Source organism: Scyliorhinus torazame, chromosome 1, assembly GCF_047496885.1.
Source record: "Scyliorhinus torazame isolate Kashiwa2021f chromosome 1, sScyTor2.1, whole genome shotgun sequence".
Classification (NCBI taxonomy): domain Eukaryota; kingdom Metazoa; phylum Chordata; class Chondrichthyes; order Carcharhiniformes; family Scyliorhinidae; genus Scyliorhinus; species Scyliorhinus torazame.
Window position 1 is genome coordinate 390,826,127 of NC_092707.1, and position 17,119 is coordinate 390,843,245.

The following is a 17,119-nucleotide window of genomic DNA, read 5'->3' on the forward strand; positions in this document are numbered from 1 at the left end:
GTTCAATCCCAGCTTCGGGTGTCTGTCTGAGTGGAGTTTACACGTTCTCCCCGTGACTGCGCGGGTTTCCTCCGGGTGCTCCCGTTTGCTCCCACAGTCACAAAGATGTGCTGGTTAGGTGGACTGGCCACGCTAAATTGCCCTTCGTGTCCAAAAAGGATAGGTTGGGTTCTGGGGATCGGGTAAGGGGTGTGGTGCTCTTTCCCAGGGCCGGTGCAGACTCGATGGGCCGAATGGCCTCCTTCTGCACTGTAAATTCTCTATGAAAAAAGGATTTGATAGGTCGAAAGAGAAAATATCCATGGGTTTGTGGAGACCGAAACTGGGGTGAATAAATATGAGTCACTCATAAATCCATTGGGGAATTCATGAGAAACGTCTTTACCCAGACAGTGGTTAGAATTTGAAACTCCTTACTTTGGGAATAGTAAGGAACGGAAGACCAGACTGCAGCCAACTAACACTCTTCAGCGTGTTAAATAGCTGGGGTGCTGAGGGTGACCAAGTGCCCTTAATTTGACGGGGTTGCCCTGCATCTGAATGCCGTGGCGCAGGCTGCATGGGTGCCATTGCTTGGCCCATAATTCGCACATTTTAATTTCAGGCACACACAGTGCCCTCCCTCTTTCGCACGCTCTCACAGCTCCCGTAGCAACCCCCACCGCCCCACTCATACAGACCCCTATGGTAGGATACCCCATAATTTTCTCAATGAGAGTTAGTCACACTGACGGAGCTGTTGCGATCAGCGGCATTGCGTCCCTCGGCAAACTCTTCAGGTGGCAACCCTGCCACCTGTAAAGTCCAGCCCCTAGATGAATCGAATTGAATGCTGGATCAGGTTGGGGTTGAATGGTCTACTCCTGTTGTTTGCAATGATAGGGGCACAAATTTGTTTTTTCTTTCATGGGACAGGCGTGTCGTCGGCAAGTCCACCGCTTGTTGCCCATCCCTAATTGTCCTTGAACGGAGTGGACTTGCGAGGTCATTTCAGAGGGCAGCTAAGATTCAGCCATATTGCTGTGGGTCTGGAGTCACATGTAGGTCAGACCAGGTAAGGTGGGCAGATTTCCTTCCCTGAAAGGTATTAATGAACCAGGTGGGTTTTTAACAACAATGGCTGATAGTGGTCGCAGTCACCATTACGGAGACTAGCTTTATAATCCAGCTTCTGCTTGTATTGATCTTTACTCTTCCTGTCTCTGGCTGCAGGATCTGTGCCTCTATGTGGGTTATACCTCCTCGGTGTACTGCACGGCCTCGGTGCTCACCCTGGCTGCCATAGCCCTGGACCGTTATCACGCCATCATCGACTGCCTGCAGTACAATTCGCAGAGTACGGTGCGGCGGACAGTGGCCACCGTGGTCTGGATCTGGCTGCAGTCTGCCATCAGCAGCTGCCCTCCGCTGCTGGGCTGGGGCCGCTTCGGCTACTCTCCGGCTATCTACAGCTGCTCGGTGGAATGGACGGACAGCCTGAGCTACACGGGATTCGTGGCCGTCTTCTCCTTCCTGCTGCCCGCCTCCGTCATGATCTTCTGCTACGTCCGGATAGTGAAGGTGGCCCGGGGACACGCCAAGAGAATTCACCACATGGAGAACCAACTGCATCGCAGAGGGGGAGGCCGCAGCCCAGGCTCCGAGCGGCCGACTTTCTCCCGCTTAATCAGCAGTGTCAACTCACGGATCATCGTGGAGGAGCGTCGGGGCGGCGGCTGCAACCTCGGCCATCACCCTCACGGTAAAAGGTCGGACATCTTCTCCAAGTACAGTTCACCGGGTCGCGAGCACCACGGCGCTTTCCGCCTCTTCCTGGTCATCTTCGCCTTCTTCTGCTGCTGGGTGCCCTATGAGGTGGTGGGCCTGGTGCAGGCGGTGGAGACGGCCCTGGGCGGCAGCGGGCGGCCCTCCCGCATCCCCCCCGGCCTGGTGACCACCGTGCACTGGCTGGCCCTGCTCAACTCGGACATCAACCCGCTGCTCTACGCACTGCTCAGCCGGCGTTTCCGCAAAGCCCTGCGGCACTGGCAGCGGCGGCTGGAGGCCAAGGTGCGCCTGGGCGTCCCCCCACCGGCCTCCCGGTGGCGGGACCAGGAGGAGGAGGCAGGGGGCACTGCCACCGTCTCTCTCTTCCAGGCCGGGATGCCCTCCAAGCAGAGGAGGACCAGCTCTAACGTCACGGGAATAAGCCAGCTTAGCCCCCGGGAGCCTCGGCTCCAGGTCCGCTCCTGCTCCGTCTTCTCCATCAGCTCCTTCCCCCATAGTCTGCCAGATGAGCACTTGGAGGACTTTCTGACCGCCCAGATCTCCGGCACGGCTTCAGCGAACTCCCTGGTGTTTGTGCCGCCTGACAGGACATCTGAGAAACACAGGGACCCGAAGGGCGACATTCCTGCCTCTCAGTATTTAAAAGTCCCACAGCTTCCACCAGAGACCGACAGTATCGTTTTACCCTCACAAACATTCAGTGAAAAACATCCCTCTACATATGTATTTGGAAATATAACAGTTAAGGTCGAAAACGATGCAATTGACTTGTAGATGATTTACACTTTCAATATTGCCACGTATACCTGAACCTTGTAAGCCACTGAAGGAGTTCTCTCTCCTGTAGACAATAGGCGCGCCAAAGCAATGAGCCTTTTACATGGCCAGGTATTGACCCAAAGGTGGGATAAACATCACTTTCTGGTACAAAGTGCAGGGTAACGGCCCATAATCGTTGCACAGGTACAATCCACCGCCAGAAACATATTTTACACAGATAGGTGGTCAATAAAGGGAGATAGAGAAGAAAGAATCAGAATAAAGAAAACAATAACAACATGTAAGGTTTACAGACAGGAAAAGGCCGACAGCTCCATTTAAAACAATATTTGATGGGATGTGTGCTTTACTGGCAAGGCTAACATCTGTCTCTAATTCACTGAGTGACTTGCTCAGCCATTTCAGATGGCAATTAAGGGCAACCACATTGCTGTAGGTCTGGAGTCACATGTAGGCCAGACCAGGTAAAGCCGGCAGATTTCCTTCCCTAAAGGACATTAGTGAACCAGATGGGTTTTGATGATTGATGATCATTTTATGGTCGCCATTAGCTTCATATTACAGATTTTATTAATTGAATTTAACTTCCACCCGCTGCCGTGGTGGGATTTGAACCCAGGTCTGCAGGGCATCAGCCTGAGTTTCTGGGTTACTACTAATCTAGTGAGGTTACCACAATGCTACTGTCTCCCCTCATGTGTGCCCCACATTTACTGCTCACCTGACTCCAACCCCCTCCCCTTTTCACCTGCTATCGTATAATCTCCTAATCTCAAACACACAGCACAGTGGTTAGCACAATTGCTTCACAGCTCCAGGGTCCCAGGTTCGATTCCCGGCTTGGGTCACTGTCTGCGCGGAGTCTGCACGTTCTCCCCGTGTCTGCGTGGGTTTCCTCCGGGTACTCCGGTTTCCTCCCACAGTCCAAAGATGTGCAGGTTAGGTGGATTGACCATGCTAAATTGCCCTTAGTGTCCAAAAGTGCCCTTAGTATTGGGTAGGGTTGCTGGGTTATGGGGATAGGGTGGAGGTGTGGGCTTGGGTAGGGTGCTCTTTCCAAGAGCCGGTGCAGACTCGATGGGCCGAATGGCCTCCTTCTGCACTGTAAATTCTATGAAATCTATGAAACAGAAAAAAGAGCACAATAAGGGAATAAATATTTTGGAGAATTAAACTTGCATCCATCAAATTTTTATTGAATTCGGTCAACATCTCAGGGGTGAAAGGGCACAAGTATACTAACCATTTTTTGGAAGCAAATTCACATTTGCTCCGTGCTGACTGCATTTGAAACGACCTTGTGACACTTCAAACTCGCCTCCAGTCCCACACAGACAGGCTTCCACCACACTGCATAGATACTTAGAACATGTGACGTGGTACCATTTTACACTTAACATCTGCACATAAACTGGAGGCTCTTTGCACATCTTGCACAGGGTTCAACATGAGGTGACTCTGCCCCTAGTTCATTATATTGGCTCCAAAAACCCTTCCCTTTGGTCCCGCCAGTCTGGCAATTATAATAGTAATGTAAGAATAATCCTGCAGGTGCTGGAAATCTGAAGTAAATTAAAACCTGAAATAAAAACAGAAAATGTTGGAAACACGCAGCACGCCAGGCAGCATCTGCGGAGGGAGGAGGAGAGTTAACGTTTTCTGTTCGTATGGTCGTTCTTCAGAAGAAGTCACGCTCGACCCGAAACGTTAACTCTCGTTTCTCTCTCCACAGATGCTGCCTGACCTACTGAGTTCTCCCAGCATTTTCTCTTCTTAGTATCAAATCACATGTTTTGTCTAATGGGCTATAAAGGAATGGAAACTTTATTGGATGGGTTAGAGGTACAAGATGGAGGAATGGGAGTGGAGTTCAGCTCCACATTTCAGTTCAATGTCCTGGAGCTGGGCTGGGGGAACAAAGGTTGGGACTCACCCCCTGAAAATCAGGCTCCAAGAGTCATGTGCATCCTACATCACTGAGTATTATTTGTCATATGATTCCTTCATTAGCTGGTTGTTTTGGATAAGATAAATAAGTTCATAGAATTTTTTTTTCAAAAAAATTATTCAAGTCTTGTGGTGATTGTTCAGAACCTGCATTATAATAACAAACGGTCATGGATACTGACTCGGGGACTGAATAGCTTACTCACGTTGCTATGTACAAGCTTTGATGGTCAAACACTAATGAATTAATCAATTAAATGTCATTCCTTTGCTATTAAAAGGAGTGTTAACCTGATAACTTTAAATGGGTTAATGCCTCTGTTAAATTAACGGATCAAGTCATTTCATCCAGTTAACACCAAGCTCTGCCTCTGCACCACCTCTCTCGCAGCACCCCCGCATCTCCCCCCCCCCCCCCTGCACCCTCACTGCCACTGCGCTACCCAGCTGTTTGACTTGTAATTTTGGATGAATTGTGATTCTCTTCAATTAAATGTTGGTAAGACTCACTGCTCATCCTCGCCACTGGCTACCCCTATTCCATCCACTAACTCTGTATCCTTACCACTGGCTCCCCCTACTCCATCCACTAACTCTGTATCCTCACCACTGGCTACCCTGCCCCATCCACTAACTCTGTACCCTCACCACTGGCTCCCCCCTACTCCATCCACTATCTCCATATCCTCACCACTGCCTCCCCCTACTCCATCCACTAACTCTGTATCCTCACCACTGGCTCCCACCATCCACTAACTCCGTATCCTCACCACTGGCTACCCCTACTCCATCCACTAACTCTGTATCCTCACCACTGGCTCCCACTACTCCATCCACTAACTCTGTATCCTCACCACTGGCTCCCCCCTACTCCATCCACTAACTCTGTATCCTCACCACTGGCTCCCACCATCCACTAACTCCGTATCCTCACCACTGGCTACCCCTACTCCATCCACTAACTCTGTATCCTCACCACTGGCTCCCCCTACTCCATCCACTAACTCTGTATCCTCGCCACTGGCTCCTATCATCCACTAACTCTGTATCCTCGCCACTGGCTACCCCCATCCACTAACTCTGTATCCTCACCACTGGTTCCCACCATCCACTAACTCTGTATCCTCACCACTGGCTACCCCTACTCCATCCACTAACTCTGTATCCTCACCACTGGCTCCCCCTACTCCATCCACTAACTCTGTCTCCTCACCACTGGCTCCCCCTACTCCATCCACTAACTCCATATCCTCACCACTGGCTCCCCCTACTCCATCCACTAACTCTGTATCCTCACCACTGGCTCCCCCCTACTCCATCCACTAACTCTGTATCCTCATCACTGGCTCCCACCATCCACTAACTCCGTATCCTCACCACTGGCTCCCACCATCCACTAACTCTGTATCCTCACCACTGGCTACCCCTACTCCATCCACTAACTCTGTATCCTCATCACTGGCTCCCACCATCCACTAACTCCGTATCCTCACCACTGGCTCCCACCATCCACTAACTCTGTATCCTCACCACTGGCTACCCCTACTCCATCCACTAACTCTGTATCCTCATCACTGGCTCCCACCATCCACTAACTCCGTATCCTCATCACTGGCTCCCACCATCCACTAACTCTGTATCCTCACCACTGGCTCCCACCATCCACTAACTCTGTATCCTCACCACTGGCTCCCCTACTCCATCCACTAACTCTGTATCCTCACCATTGGCTCCCCCTACCCTATTACCAACTCTGTATCCTCACCACTGGCTCCCACCATCCACTAACTCTGTATCCTCACCACTGACTACCCTGCCCCATCCACTAACTCTGTATCCTCACCACTGACTACCCTGCCCCATCCACTAACTCTGTATCCTCACCACTGACTACCCTACTCCATCCACTAACTCTGTATCCTCACCACTGGCTACCACCATTCACTAACTCTGTATCCTCACCACTGACTACCCTACTCCATCCACTAACTCTGTATCCTCACCACTGGCTACCACCATTCACTAACTCTGTACACTCACCACTGACTACCCTACTCCATTCACTAACTCTGTATCCTCACCACTGACTACCCTGCCCCATCCACTAACTCTGTATCCTCACCACTGACTACCCTGCCCCATCCACTAACTCTGTATCCTCACCACTGACTACCCTGCCCCATCCACTAACTCTGTATCCACACCACTGGCTCCCACCATCCACTAACTCTGTATCCTCACCACTGGCTCCCACCATCCACTAGCTCTGTATCCTCACCACTGGCTCCCACCATCCACTAACTCTGTATCCTTACCACTGGCTCCCCCTACTCCATCCACTAACTCTGTATCCTCACCACTGGCTACCCTGCCCCATCCACTAACTCTGTATCCTCACCACTGACTACCCTGCCCCATCCACTAACTCTGTATCCTCACCACTGACTACCCTACTCCATCCACTAACTCTGTATCCTCACCACTGGCTACCACCATTCACTAACTCTGTATCCTCACCACTGACTACCCTACTCCATCCACTAACTCTGTATCCTCACCACTGGCTACCACCATTCACTAACTCTGTACACTCACCACTGACTACCCTACTCCATTCACTAACTCTGTATCCTCACCACTGACTACCCTGCCCCATCCACTAACTCTGTATCCTCACCACTGACTACCCTGCCCCATCCACTAACTCTGTATCCTCACCACTGACTACCCTGCCCCATCCACTAACTCTGTATCCACACCACTGGCTCCCACCATCCACTAACTCTGTATCCTCACCACTGGCTCCCACCATCCACTAGCTCTGTATCCTCACCACTGGCTCCCACCATCCACTAACTCTGTATCCTTACCACTGGCTCCCCCTACTCCATCCACTAACTCTGTATCCTCACCACTGGCTACCCTGCCCCATCCACTAACTCTGTATCCTCACCACTGGCTCCCCCTACTCCATCCACTAACTCCATATCCTCACCACTGGCTCCCCCTACCCTATTACCAACTCTGTATCCTCACCACTGGCTCCCACCATCCACTAGCTCTGAACCCTCACCACTGGCCACACGCTCCCCGTTCCAAACTGAATCAGACTGTTCAAAATGTCATTGTTCTCAATCTGAGCTTCCAACTCCATATCCTCTCTGCCACGGAGACCATCCTGTCTCCACCTCCGTAACTTTACCTACCACTTATCTCAGTCCATCTGCGGTTGAAACCCTCATTCAATTCATTGGTACGTCCAAGTTCAATGACTGCCTGGCTGTCCCTCCAATCTTCACTGTCCACAAATGTCAGCTCATTCAATGGCATAACTCTGCATTTGGGAATCTCACAAGTCACACTTCCCCATCAGAACTATCCTTTTCTACCTACATTATGTCTGGTCTTCCAACACCACAAGGCACATTTCTGATCTTTATGTTTAAGTGCCTTCACTGCTTAGCTTGTTCCTATCTCATTACCGACCACTGGTGTTGCAACCCCCAAACTCACTGCTACTCTGAGTCTGACTGAGTCTGGCCTCTTAGACATTGCCCACCCATGAGCATGCCATCAGCTGCCTGGATTACAGTGTGTGATTCCCTCTCTAAACCCCTCCAACACCCTCTCCTCTAGTGGGACCCTCCAAACCCAGGTCAATGAGCAAGCCTTTGGCCCAATCCTTACCCAATCCTTCCTCCTTGGCTCAGTTTGATCCTAACAGCCTTGCGACATTTTCTTTTTGTACATTAAAGGCTCTAATGGAAGCTGTTGGCGTTATTAACTATTTTTACACACCGTTGTTTTATTTAACATGGCGGCTCGTTTCCTCTGCCTGAGTGTGAACTTCAGTCGAATGCTTCAAGTTGCCTCTTGCCACCCTGACACCAATTCCCGAAACACTGAAGGTTAAAACTTGCGACGCGTAGAGTAAGAATGAACATAACTTCAAGCATTATTTTTCCACAAATAGCCCGTGGGTCATTGCTGGTTGGGTTGCTAGGTGATGGGCTCATGAAATGAATCAAAATGGGTACAGACAAATTCCTTGTTGATAAGTACTCCTGACAGCACAAACAGTTTTCTCAGAGGGACTCACTGTGCCTTTCCTGTTAAGAGACGCCGTATGAATATTAGTTGATTGTAGTTCAATTGACAATAAAAATGCTTCAAAAATGAAACTACTCGGATGGTCCTAACATTCACTCATGTGGTCGGCCGGCTGCTGATTCATTGTTTATGTCAAATGTTCTAAAGGTCGCCTAAGCTTTGGTTATGATTTTGGACAAGAAGATTCAAAAACATAAGAAATATGGGCAGGAGCAAGCCTCCTCGTTGCTCTACTGTTCAATAAGATCATGGCTGAACTTACAAAAAGACAATGAAAGAATACAATGCTTTTCACGGCCGCTGTACATCTCAAGTGTTTTATAGCTAATGAAATACTTATTTCACTGTGCAGTCACTGTTGACATGTAGAAAACGCATACACCAATTTTCACACAGGAAGCTCCCACAAGCGGTAACGTGACAATGAGCAGAAAACCTGGTTCTGCAATGTTGATTGAGGGATAAATATTGGCCAGGAACCGGAGGGAACTCCCCCCCCCCCCCCCACCCCACCCCACCTCTCCTTCGAAATGCTGCCATGAGATCCTTTGTATTCACCTGAGAGGACAGAATGGGTTTGACATCTCATCTGAAAGACATCACAGTGCGCCCTTGGCAACGTACTGGAAAGTCAGCCTCAGATCCCAATCCAGTCCTGGAAAAGGACTTGAACCCACAACCTGGCAGATTTTGCAGCACTTTGGTGCAACCGAGTGGCTTGCTCGGCCATTTCAGAGGGCATCTGAGAATCAGCCACATTGCTGTGCGTCTGGAGTCACATGTAGGCCAGACCAATTAAGGATAGCAGATTGCTTTCCCTAAAGGATATTAGTGAACCAGATGGGTTTTTACAACAACTGACAATGTTTTCATGGTCATCATTGCTGAGACTAGCTTGTCAATTCCAAAATTTTGTATTAATTGCTTTTACGTACCTGGATGAGTACTTTTTTAAAAATCTTTATTGTCACAAGTCGGCTTACATTAACACTGCAATGAAGTTACTGTGAAAAGCCCCTAGTCGCCACATTCCGACGCCTGTTCAGGTACACAGAGGGCGAATTAAGAATGTCCAATTCACCTAACAGCACGTCTTTCAGGGCTTTTGGGTGGAAACTGGAAGACCCGGAGGAAACCCACGCAGACACGGGGAGAACATGCAGACTCTGCACAGTGTCCCAAGCCGGGAATCGAACCTGGGACCCTGGAGCTGTGAAGCAACAGTGCTACCCACTGTGCTACCGTGCTGCCCTACCGTACTTGACACTTCATAACATTCAAGGCTGTGGGCCAAGTGCTGGCAAGTGGGATTAAGTTAGGTCAGGGCCTTTCATGCATCGGTGCAGACTCGATGGGTCGAAGAGCTTTTTCTGCACTGTAGCATTCTGTGATTCAGTAAATTCCACGAGTTGCCATGGTGGGATTTAAACCTGTGGCCCCAGGGTATTAGTCTGGACCTTCTGGATTACTAATGCAGTGGCATTACACAGTGAAATTGCATCCCCTCCAGGACACTGTCTCAAGGGCAATTAGGGGCAGGCAATAAATGGCTGGCCTAGCCAAAGACACCCACAACCCACAAAAGAACATAAAACAGCCCTGTGATTCAGAGATGAGTGTTATAAAACGAGCCACAGCTGGCATACCTCAAGAGCTACAATAAGGTCACTTTTCCGCCCAATTCCCATACCATTGATTTCCGTACTGCGACTGTTCCATGACGCACATGAAGTCGTTACACCTGTTTCAACGGTGCACATGAAGGATCATTCCAGCTCCCGGCTGCCATTTTAAGGATCAATCTTTTAAGTTCACAAATTGTGCATTATTCCCAATATCCGGAGGGAGCTGCTCCCAGCTTTTTAACTATCCAGTTTGTGACTCTTTTGTGGCCAAAGTGTAGCTTTAACACTTTATTTTCAATCAGTTGATGATACAGACCACATCAGAAACACATCATGTAGGAATAGTGAATAAAACTCATTTCTGTTTAGACAATTTACTTGGATATTTCAGAAAGCGTTTGACAGGTGTCACGTGTGATTGTTTTCTTTTAAAGGTGATTGACGTGCATAAAATGAGAGAAAAATGAATACCTGGAATGCAAGAATATCTCTTTTAGTGTTGCTAACGTGGTGGAAATGATGGAAAATATGTCTTCCATGTTCTCACTGCAAACTTCCTGCCTGCCCTTATTTGGTGGGCAGTTGTAGAATTGGCATCACCATTGACAGGAGGCTGAACTGGACGAGTCATCTAAATACTGTGGTGACCAGAGCAGGTCAGAGGCTGGGAATTCTCTGGCGAGTAACTCACGCCCCGATTCCCCCAAAGCCTGTCCATCATCTACAAGGCACAAGTCAAGGGTATGATGGAATACCCGCCACTTGCCTGGATGAGTGCAACTCCAGCAGTTCTCAAGAAACTCCATGCCATCCAGGAGAATGAGCCCTTTCAGTGGCATCCCATCCGCCACCTTCAGCATTCACTCCCTCCACCACTGGTGTCCAGTAGCAGCAGTGTGTACCATCTACAAGATGCATTGCAGCAACTTGCCAAGGCTCCTTTCATCAACTTCTAAGCCTGCGACCTCTACCACCGAGACGGACAAAGACAGCAGATGCGCGGAATACCAAAACTGGCAAATTCCCCTCCAAGCCAAACACCATCCTGACTTGTGTCTATAGCGCCTTCACTGTCACTGGGTCAAAATCCTGAAGCTCCCTTCCTAACAGCACTTTGGGTGTAACACACTGTTTTTTTCCTTCTCGCCAGTTTTCTCTTTTGTTGTATCTTTGAGTTTGCGGCAAAGAGAAAATGTATGGAGGTGCCCACACTCTGGATTCGTACAAATATAGTGAGAGGTTTTATTAAGGATGTTGCTCATACAATCTAAGATGGAGAACTGAAGCCTGCGCACTCTCTACTGACGTCACTACGGGTCACGTGATGCTTTACCAGCAGGGATGTATTAACTGATACCTGACACCCCTCCCCCTTTACTTCTTTAGTGCAATGACAACTGCTCACATATTTTACACAGACCCACTTACACATTGTCTCTATACAGATACATACAACTCAATTAGACAGTCTCTCAGGTGGACGTCTATTCTTTTTAGGTTGTATTTGACGTTCTGGAGCCTGCCGATTCAAGACCTTGGAAGTGTCCTCTTTTCCTTAAGGAGGTGGTACTTCTTAGGAAGTTACTCAAGTGTCCATCTCTATAGGTATTGGGAAGTCCTCAGAAACAGAATCTGAACCTGTCTCTGCGTCTGGCTTCTGTTCTGAAGCCTCACTGCCTTCTTGTCCAAAGGAAATACGCCTTGAGAAGTCTCCCTGATTTCACTTTGTGAAGCTGGTAGCTGGTCAGCAGGACATCGCCAAACTCTTTCGTCATCCCTCAGTACGATGAATATCTGTCTTTGCTAGGATCGCAGCTGGTACTCAGTTCTTTGTGGTGTATTGTTCTGGCTATTTAGAGTGTGCATCCACAATTACTGGTAACTTGTGGCGCTCTACTGGATCAGCATAGCTATGTGTATTCTCTGCCGTGGCTGTCTGCCATTCCCACGGAGGTAACGGTTGCAGTGGTGGAGAATGAAGTCAGTGGTGGAGCGTTTCTTAGTTTTGTACAGGACTGGCATTGCCCCACTTTCTCTTCGATTTGAGCATCTAATCCTGGCCAAAAATAACTGCGTGCCAGTTCCTTCAACCTCATCAAGGTGCCCCTCATGCAGTTGGTCAAGGACTTTACTACGCAAGCACGGGGGTACTATCACACGGATTCCCCATAACAAAACTCAGTTCTGAACTGTTAACTCAAGTCTTTGTGTGATGTAGGGCTTGAGGTCTGGATTTTTACGATGAAAATCTGATATACTTCCTTTTTGGACTATTTCCGTGACCTTCCCCGTCACTGGGTTGGCAGTTGTGTATCTCTGTACTTGGAATGAATCCCAGTTACATTATCCATGAGTGAGAAATGCAGGATATTGATGAAATGTCCTTCAGGTTCTTGTTTGACTTGTAACGACAATCTTGACAAAGCATCAGTGTTTGCATGTTGCTCTGACTTACGATTTTGGATGTCGTATGTGTGCCCCGATAATATCAAAGACTCTCTGTAACCTACTAGCTGCTAAAGAAGGAATACCTTTATACCGGCCAAAGATTGTCGACAAGGGTCGATGATCCGTCAAAAGAGTAAAATGGCATCCAGAAAGGTAGTGGTGGAACCTTCTTACCCCAAAAATGATGCTCACAGCCTCTTTTTCCAGCTGAGCGTAATTCATTTTCGTGCTAGTAAGTGTGAAGCAAATGCTGTTGGTCATTCCTTTCCTGAAGCTATTATATGTGAGACGACTGCACCAACCCCACAGGGTGAAACATCGCAAGCAGTTGCAACTTCAGTTTGGGATTATAATGAACCAACAGCTCTGACTTCAGTGGGGCACCTTTTACCTCATTGTATGCATTCTCACATTCTTCTGACCAGTGCCATGTCTGTTTGAAACACAGCAACATGTGTAAAGGCTTCAATCACGTTGCTAAATTCAGCACAAATTTACCATAATAGTTGATCAATCCTAAAACCGACCTTAGTTGTGCCATATTCTTGGGCCGCAATGCTTCTAAGATTGCTGACATTTTCTTAGGCTCCTTGTGTAAATCATCTATCGATGATGTGGTCCAGATAATTTATGGATGTCTTGAAAAAGTCGCACTTTTCCTTTCTAACTCGGACATTATGGTTTTGTAGATTTTTCAGGTTAGCCTCCAAATTCTTCAAATGTTCCTGTTCACTCCAACTGGTGATGAGAATGTCTTCGAAATAACATTCTGTCCCATTCAGCCCACTTAGAATTTGATGCATGAACCACAGAAAAAGAGCAGGAGCAGATGTTATTCCAAAAGGAAGTCTCCAGTAAAAGAACTGACCTTTATGCGTCACGATGGTGATTAATGGTTGTGATTTTTCAGCCACATTCACTTATAAATACACCTATGATAAATCAATTTTACTGAATTTCTGTCCTCCAGACAGTCCAGCAAACAGGTCTTCAATCAGTGGCATTGGCTCGTTTTCTGCACACAATATCGGGTTAATAGTTGCTTTAAAATCACTACATACTCTCACTGAGCCATCGCATTTCAGCACACGTGTTGCCCAATCAGTCATAGCAACTGGTTCAATTACTCCTGCTTGGACTGGTCTTTCTAGTTCTTCTTGGCCTGATGACATATGGAACGGTTCTATCTTTGAGACATTTTGGTGCACTGTTTGACTTGATCTTTAATTGTACTTCAACCCTGGCCGTAGATCCGAGTCAATCTTCAAACACTTTCTCATACTTCTCTCGGAGTTGTTGCAGGTGGTTCTTGGACTCCACTAGTTGATTTTCTGCTCCCTCGTTGAGTTCAAGCCTCGTCAGCCATGTTCTACCAAGCAAAGCAGGAAAGTTTCCCACGGACAACGTAACGAGGCAACTTCGGCATCTGTCCATTTACTTCTACTTTCACCGTAATGCATTCTTTTAATGGTAAAACCTCTTCTGTGTACGACCTTAGGATCACAATTGACAGTCTTAAAGGAAGATTTTTCGACTTTTGATTATAAATTGTCTCCAAATTAACAATACAGCTGCCCCCAATATCCACTTCAATCTTAATTTGATGTCCGTCAAGTTTTGGAAATGCCCAGAAACGTTGCTGACGCCGCACCGACAAGACACCTAGTTTCAACTCCTGTAGTTGCTCGGGTGCGGTGGCTTCTGAGTCACCTTGAACTTTGTCTATTTATAGACATGACTAGTTTGTATAGACATGACTAGTTTGTTTTCTTTCTTGCACAGCCTTGGTGTTGGTGACGTTTTCTGAGCCCAACATGCCATGGCAGTATGGCCCTTTCTGCCACATTCTTGCACTTATTTTCTCTCTACTCCAGTATACTGAGTGTCCGCCCTTTGTACAATGGTGACAAGATTGTCCCCTTGGAGCCATGTTTCTTGTGGTATCCATTTTGTGGATCTTCACTCCAGCCCTTATCTGTGAAGCTTCTTTTGTTTCAAACTCCATAGTTGTGGCAACTTCCACAGCAGCTTTGGGAGTTAAATCTCTTACAATAAACAACTTCCTTCGAATAGCTTCATGTGTGTGTGTGTGGGCGTGTGTCTGCTGCCGAGAATCTTCTCCACTCTCAATGCCATCTCCACCGATTTTGTCGACAATTTTTTTTTTGTTCACCAATTCCGTTTTCTTGCCTCAATCCTCATCGCCAGTTTTCTCTTTTATTATATCTTTGAGTTTACCCCAAAGAGAAAAGGTACAGAGGTGCCCACAGTCTAGATCCTTACAAACACGATGAGAGGTTTTACCAGGGATGTTGCTCATACAATCTAAGATGGAGAACTGAAGTCACGCACTCTCTGCTGACATCACTACAGATCACGTGATGCTTCACCAGCAGGGATGCATTCTTTGATACATAACAGACCATAAGACATAGGAGCAGAAGTAGGCCACTCGGCCCATCGAGTCTGCTTCTCCATTCAATGAGGCCAATACTGACCTGATCTGATAATCCTCGACTCCACTTTCCCACCTTATCCCCATAACCCTTGATTCCCTCAGTGATTAAAAATCTGTCTGTCTCTGCCTTGAACATAATTGTGATCAGGATTTTACGCTCGACCCGCCGTGTGTTTTCGCCAGTGGAGCAGGCCTGTCTTTGGCCGACAGTGGGATTTTCTGGTCCTACCAATTCTGGCCAACGACACAGCCTCTACTGCCCTCTGTGGTAAAGAATTCCACAGATTCACTACCCTCTGAGAGAAGAAATCCCTCCCCATCTCTGTCTTAAATGGGCCATCTCCAGGATCAACCAAGTGAACCTTCTCTGGACTGCCTCCAATGCCAGTATATCTTTCCTTAGATAAAACTGTTCACAGTATTCCAGGTGTGGTCTAACTAGTGCCTTGTATAGTGTTAGCAAGGCTTCCCTATTTTCATATTCCATTCCTTTTGAAATAAAGGCCAACGTTCCATTTGCCTTGCTTATTACATTGTTATGGGCGAGGCGTTTTCAGAACCCCAAAATGTATCATGGAGTTCAACCAACCTCTCCCTTTAATGGATTTGTTGCTTTTCCGAGCACGCGGCTTTTTCCCTAGGTGTGGGATTACAATTATGGACACGTGGTTTTTTAAATTATTTTTTTATTCTACATTTTCACATTTTCCTTCAAAAATTTACACCCCACCCACAAACAGTAAATGGTAACAAATACAAAATCAATCCCCTTAACAATACATATGAGCCCATCCTCCCACCACCCCAAACAACGGCCCACCTGTCAATATATGCATCCAATAAACCAAACCCTCCCATGGTGGAAACAAAAAACAAAGGAGAAAAAGAAAAAGGAGTCTGGGACCGCCCATGGTCACCATTGACCTATAGAGTCCACTCCCCCTCCCCCACTACACTCAACGCCATCCAGCCTCTGAAATAGTACCGTATATGATACCCAAGAGTTGTACACCCCCCCCCCCCCCCCCCCACCCAAGTCTCCAGCTCCTCCCGTCCACTGCCTCTTGTAAAACTCCTCCTCCCAACCTCGGTTCCTTCCCCCCAACTTTCCACCCCGGCTAGACCACTCGGACCCTGTTCTGCCAGGCTCCGATGGCCGCAGCCCCTCCCCCCACCTCACTCCCGTTCACTGGCCGGCTTAAACCGGCCAGCGTGGAGGCCCCCACCCGGGTCCCTTTCCCCTTGCCCGGCCCTAGGAAATCCCAGAGATCCCCTTTTAGCACACACACCCCGCCTATCCACCTACACCCCAAAGAGCCCTCATTTCGAGTGAAAGTCCCATCCCTTCCCTTATCCAAATATATACAACATTGGCTCCTTTAGCCCCTACACCCGCACGCAGTGAAACAAAAAAGAAGAAAATACAGTCATGAGGTTACATCGGCACATGGCCATTTCTCAATTTGTCAGTTCTGCCACAGTCCTTCTGCCTTCGCAAACTCCTCCGCTGCTTCCGCCGTTCCAAAATAAAAGTCCCTGAGCTTATAAGTCACCCTCAGCTTCGCTGGATATACAATGCCGCACTGCACCTTGCTAATGTACAGTGCCCTCTTCACCCGGTTGAAGGCAGCCCGCCTCCTCACCAGCTCCACCGTAAAGTGCTGGTATACACGTATAGCAGCTCCAGCCCACTGCACCACCCGCTTCTGCTTGGCCCAGCTCAGGACCTTCTCCTTCACACTGTACCTACGGAAGCACAGAGTCACTGCCCTTGGCGGCTCACTCGCCTTTGGTACAGGCCTCCATGACCGATGAGCCTGATCCAGTTCATATCGGGAGGGATCCTCCCCCTCCCCCAATAGTTTCGCCAGCATCGCGGCAAAATACTCAGTCGGCTTCAGTCCTTCAACTCCTTCGGGTAGCCCCACAATCCTCAAATTCTGTCGCCTGGATCTGTTTTCCAGATCTTCCATTTTTCCTCGCA

At 48.2% G+C, this 17,119-nt stretch overlaps 1 protein-coding gene across 1 annotated transcript in view; it reads left to right on the forward strand.

The window, feature by feature from the left end:
• Nucleotides 1-8,675, forward strand: part of LOC140427547 (5-hydroxytryptamine receptor 1D) — a 78,029-nt gene extending 69,354 nt beyond the window's left edge. The window contains exon 3 of the mRNA XM_072513012.1: nucleotides 1,213-8,675. Coding sequence (XP_072369113.1) covers nucleotides 1,213-2,541 — 1,329 coding nt within the window. The 3' untranslated portion in view covers nucleotides 2,542-8,675. The remainder of the gene's footprint in view (nucleotides 1-1,212) is intronic.
• The last annotated feature ends 8,444 nt before the right edge of the window (nucleotides 8,676-17,119 follow it).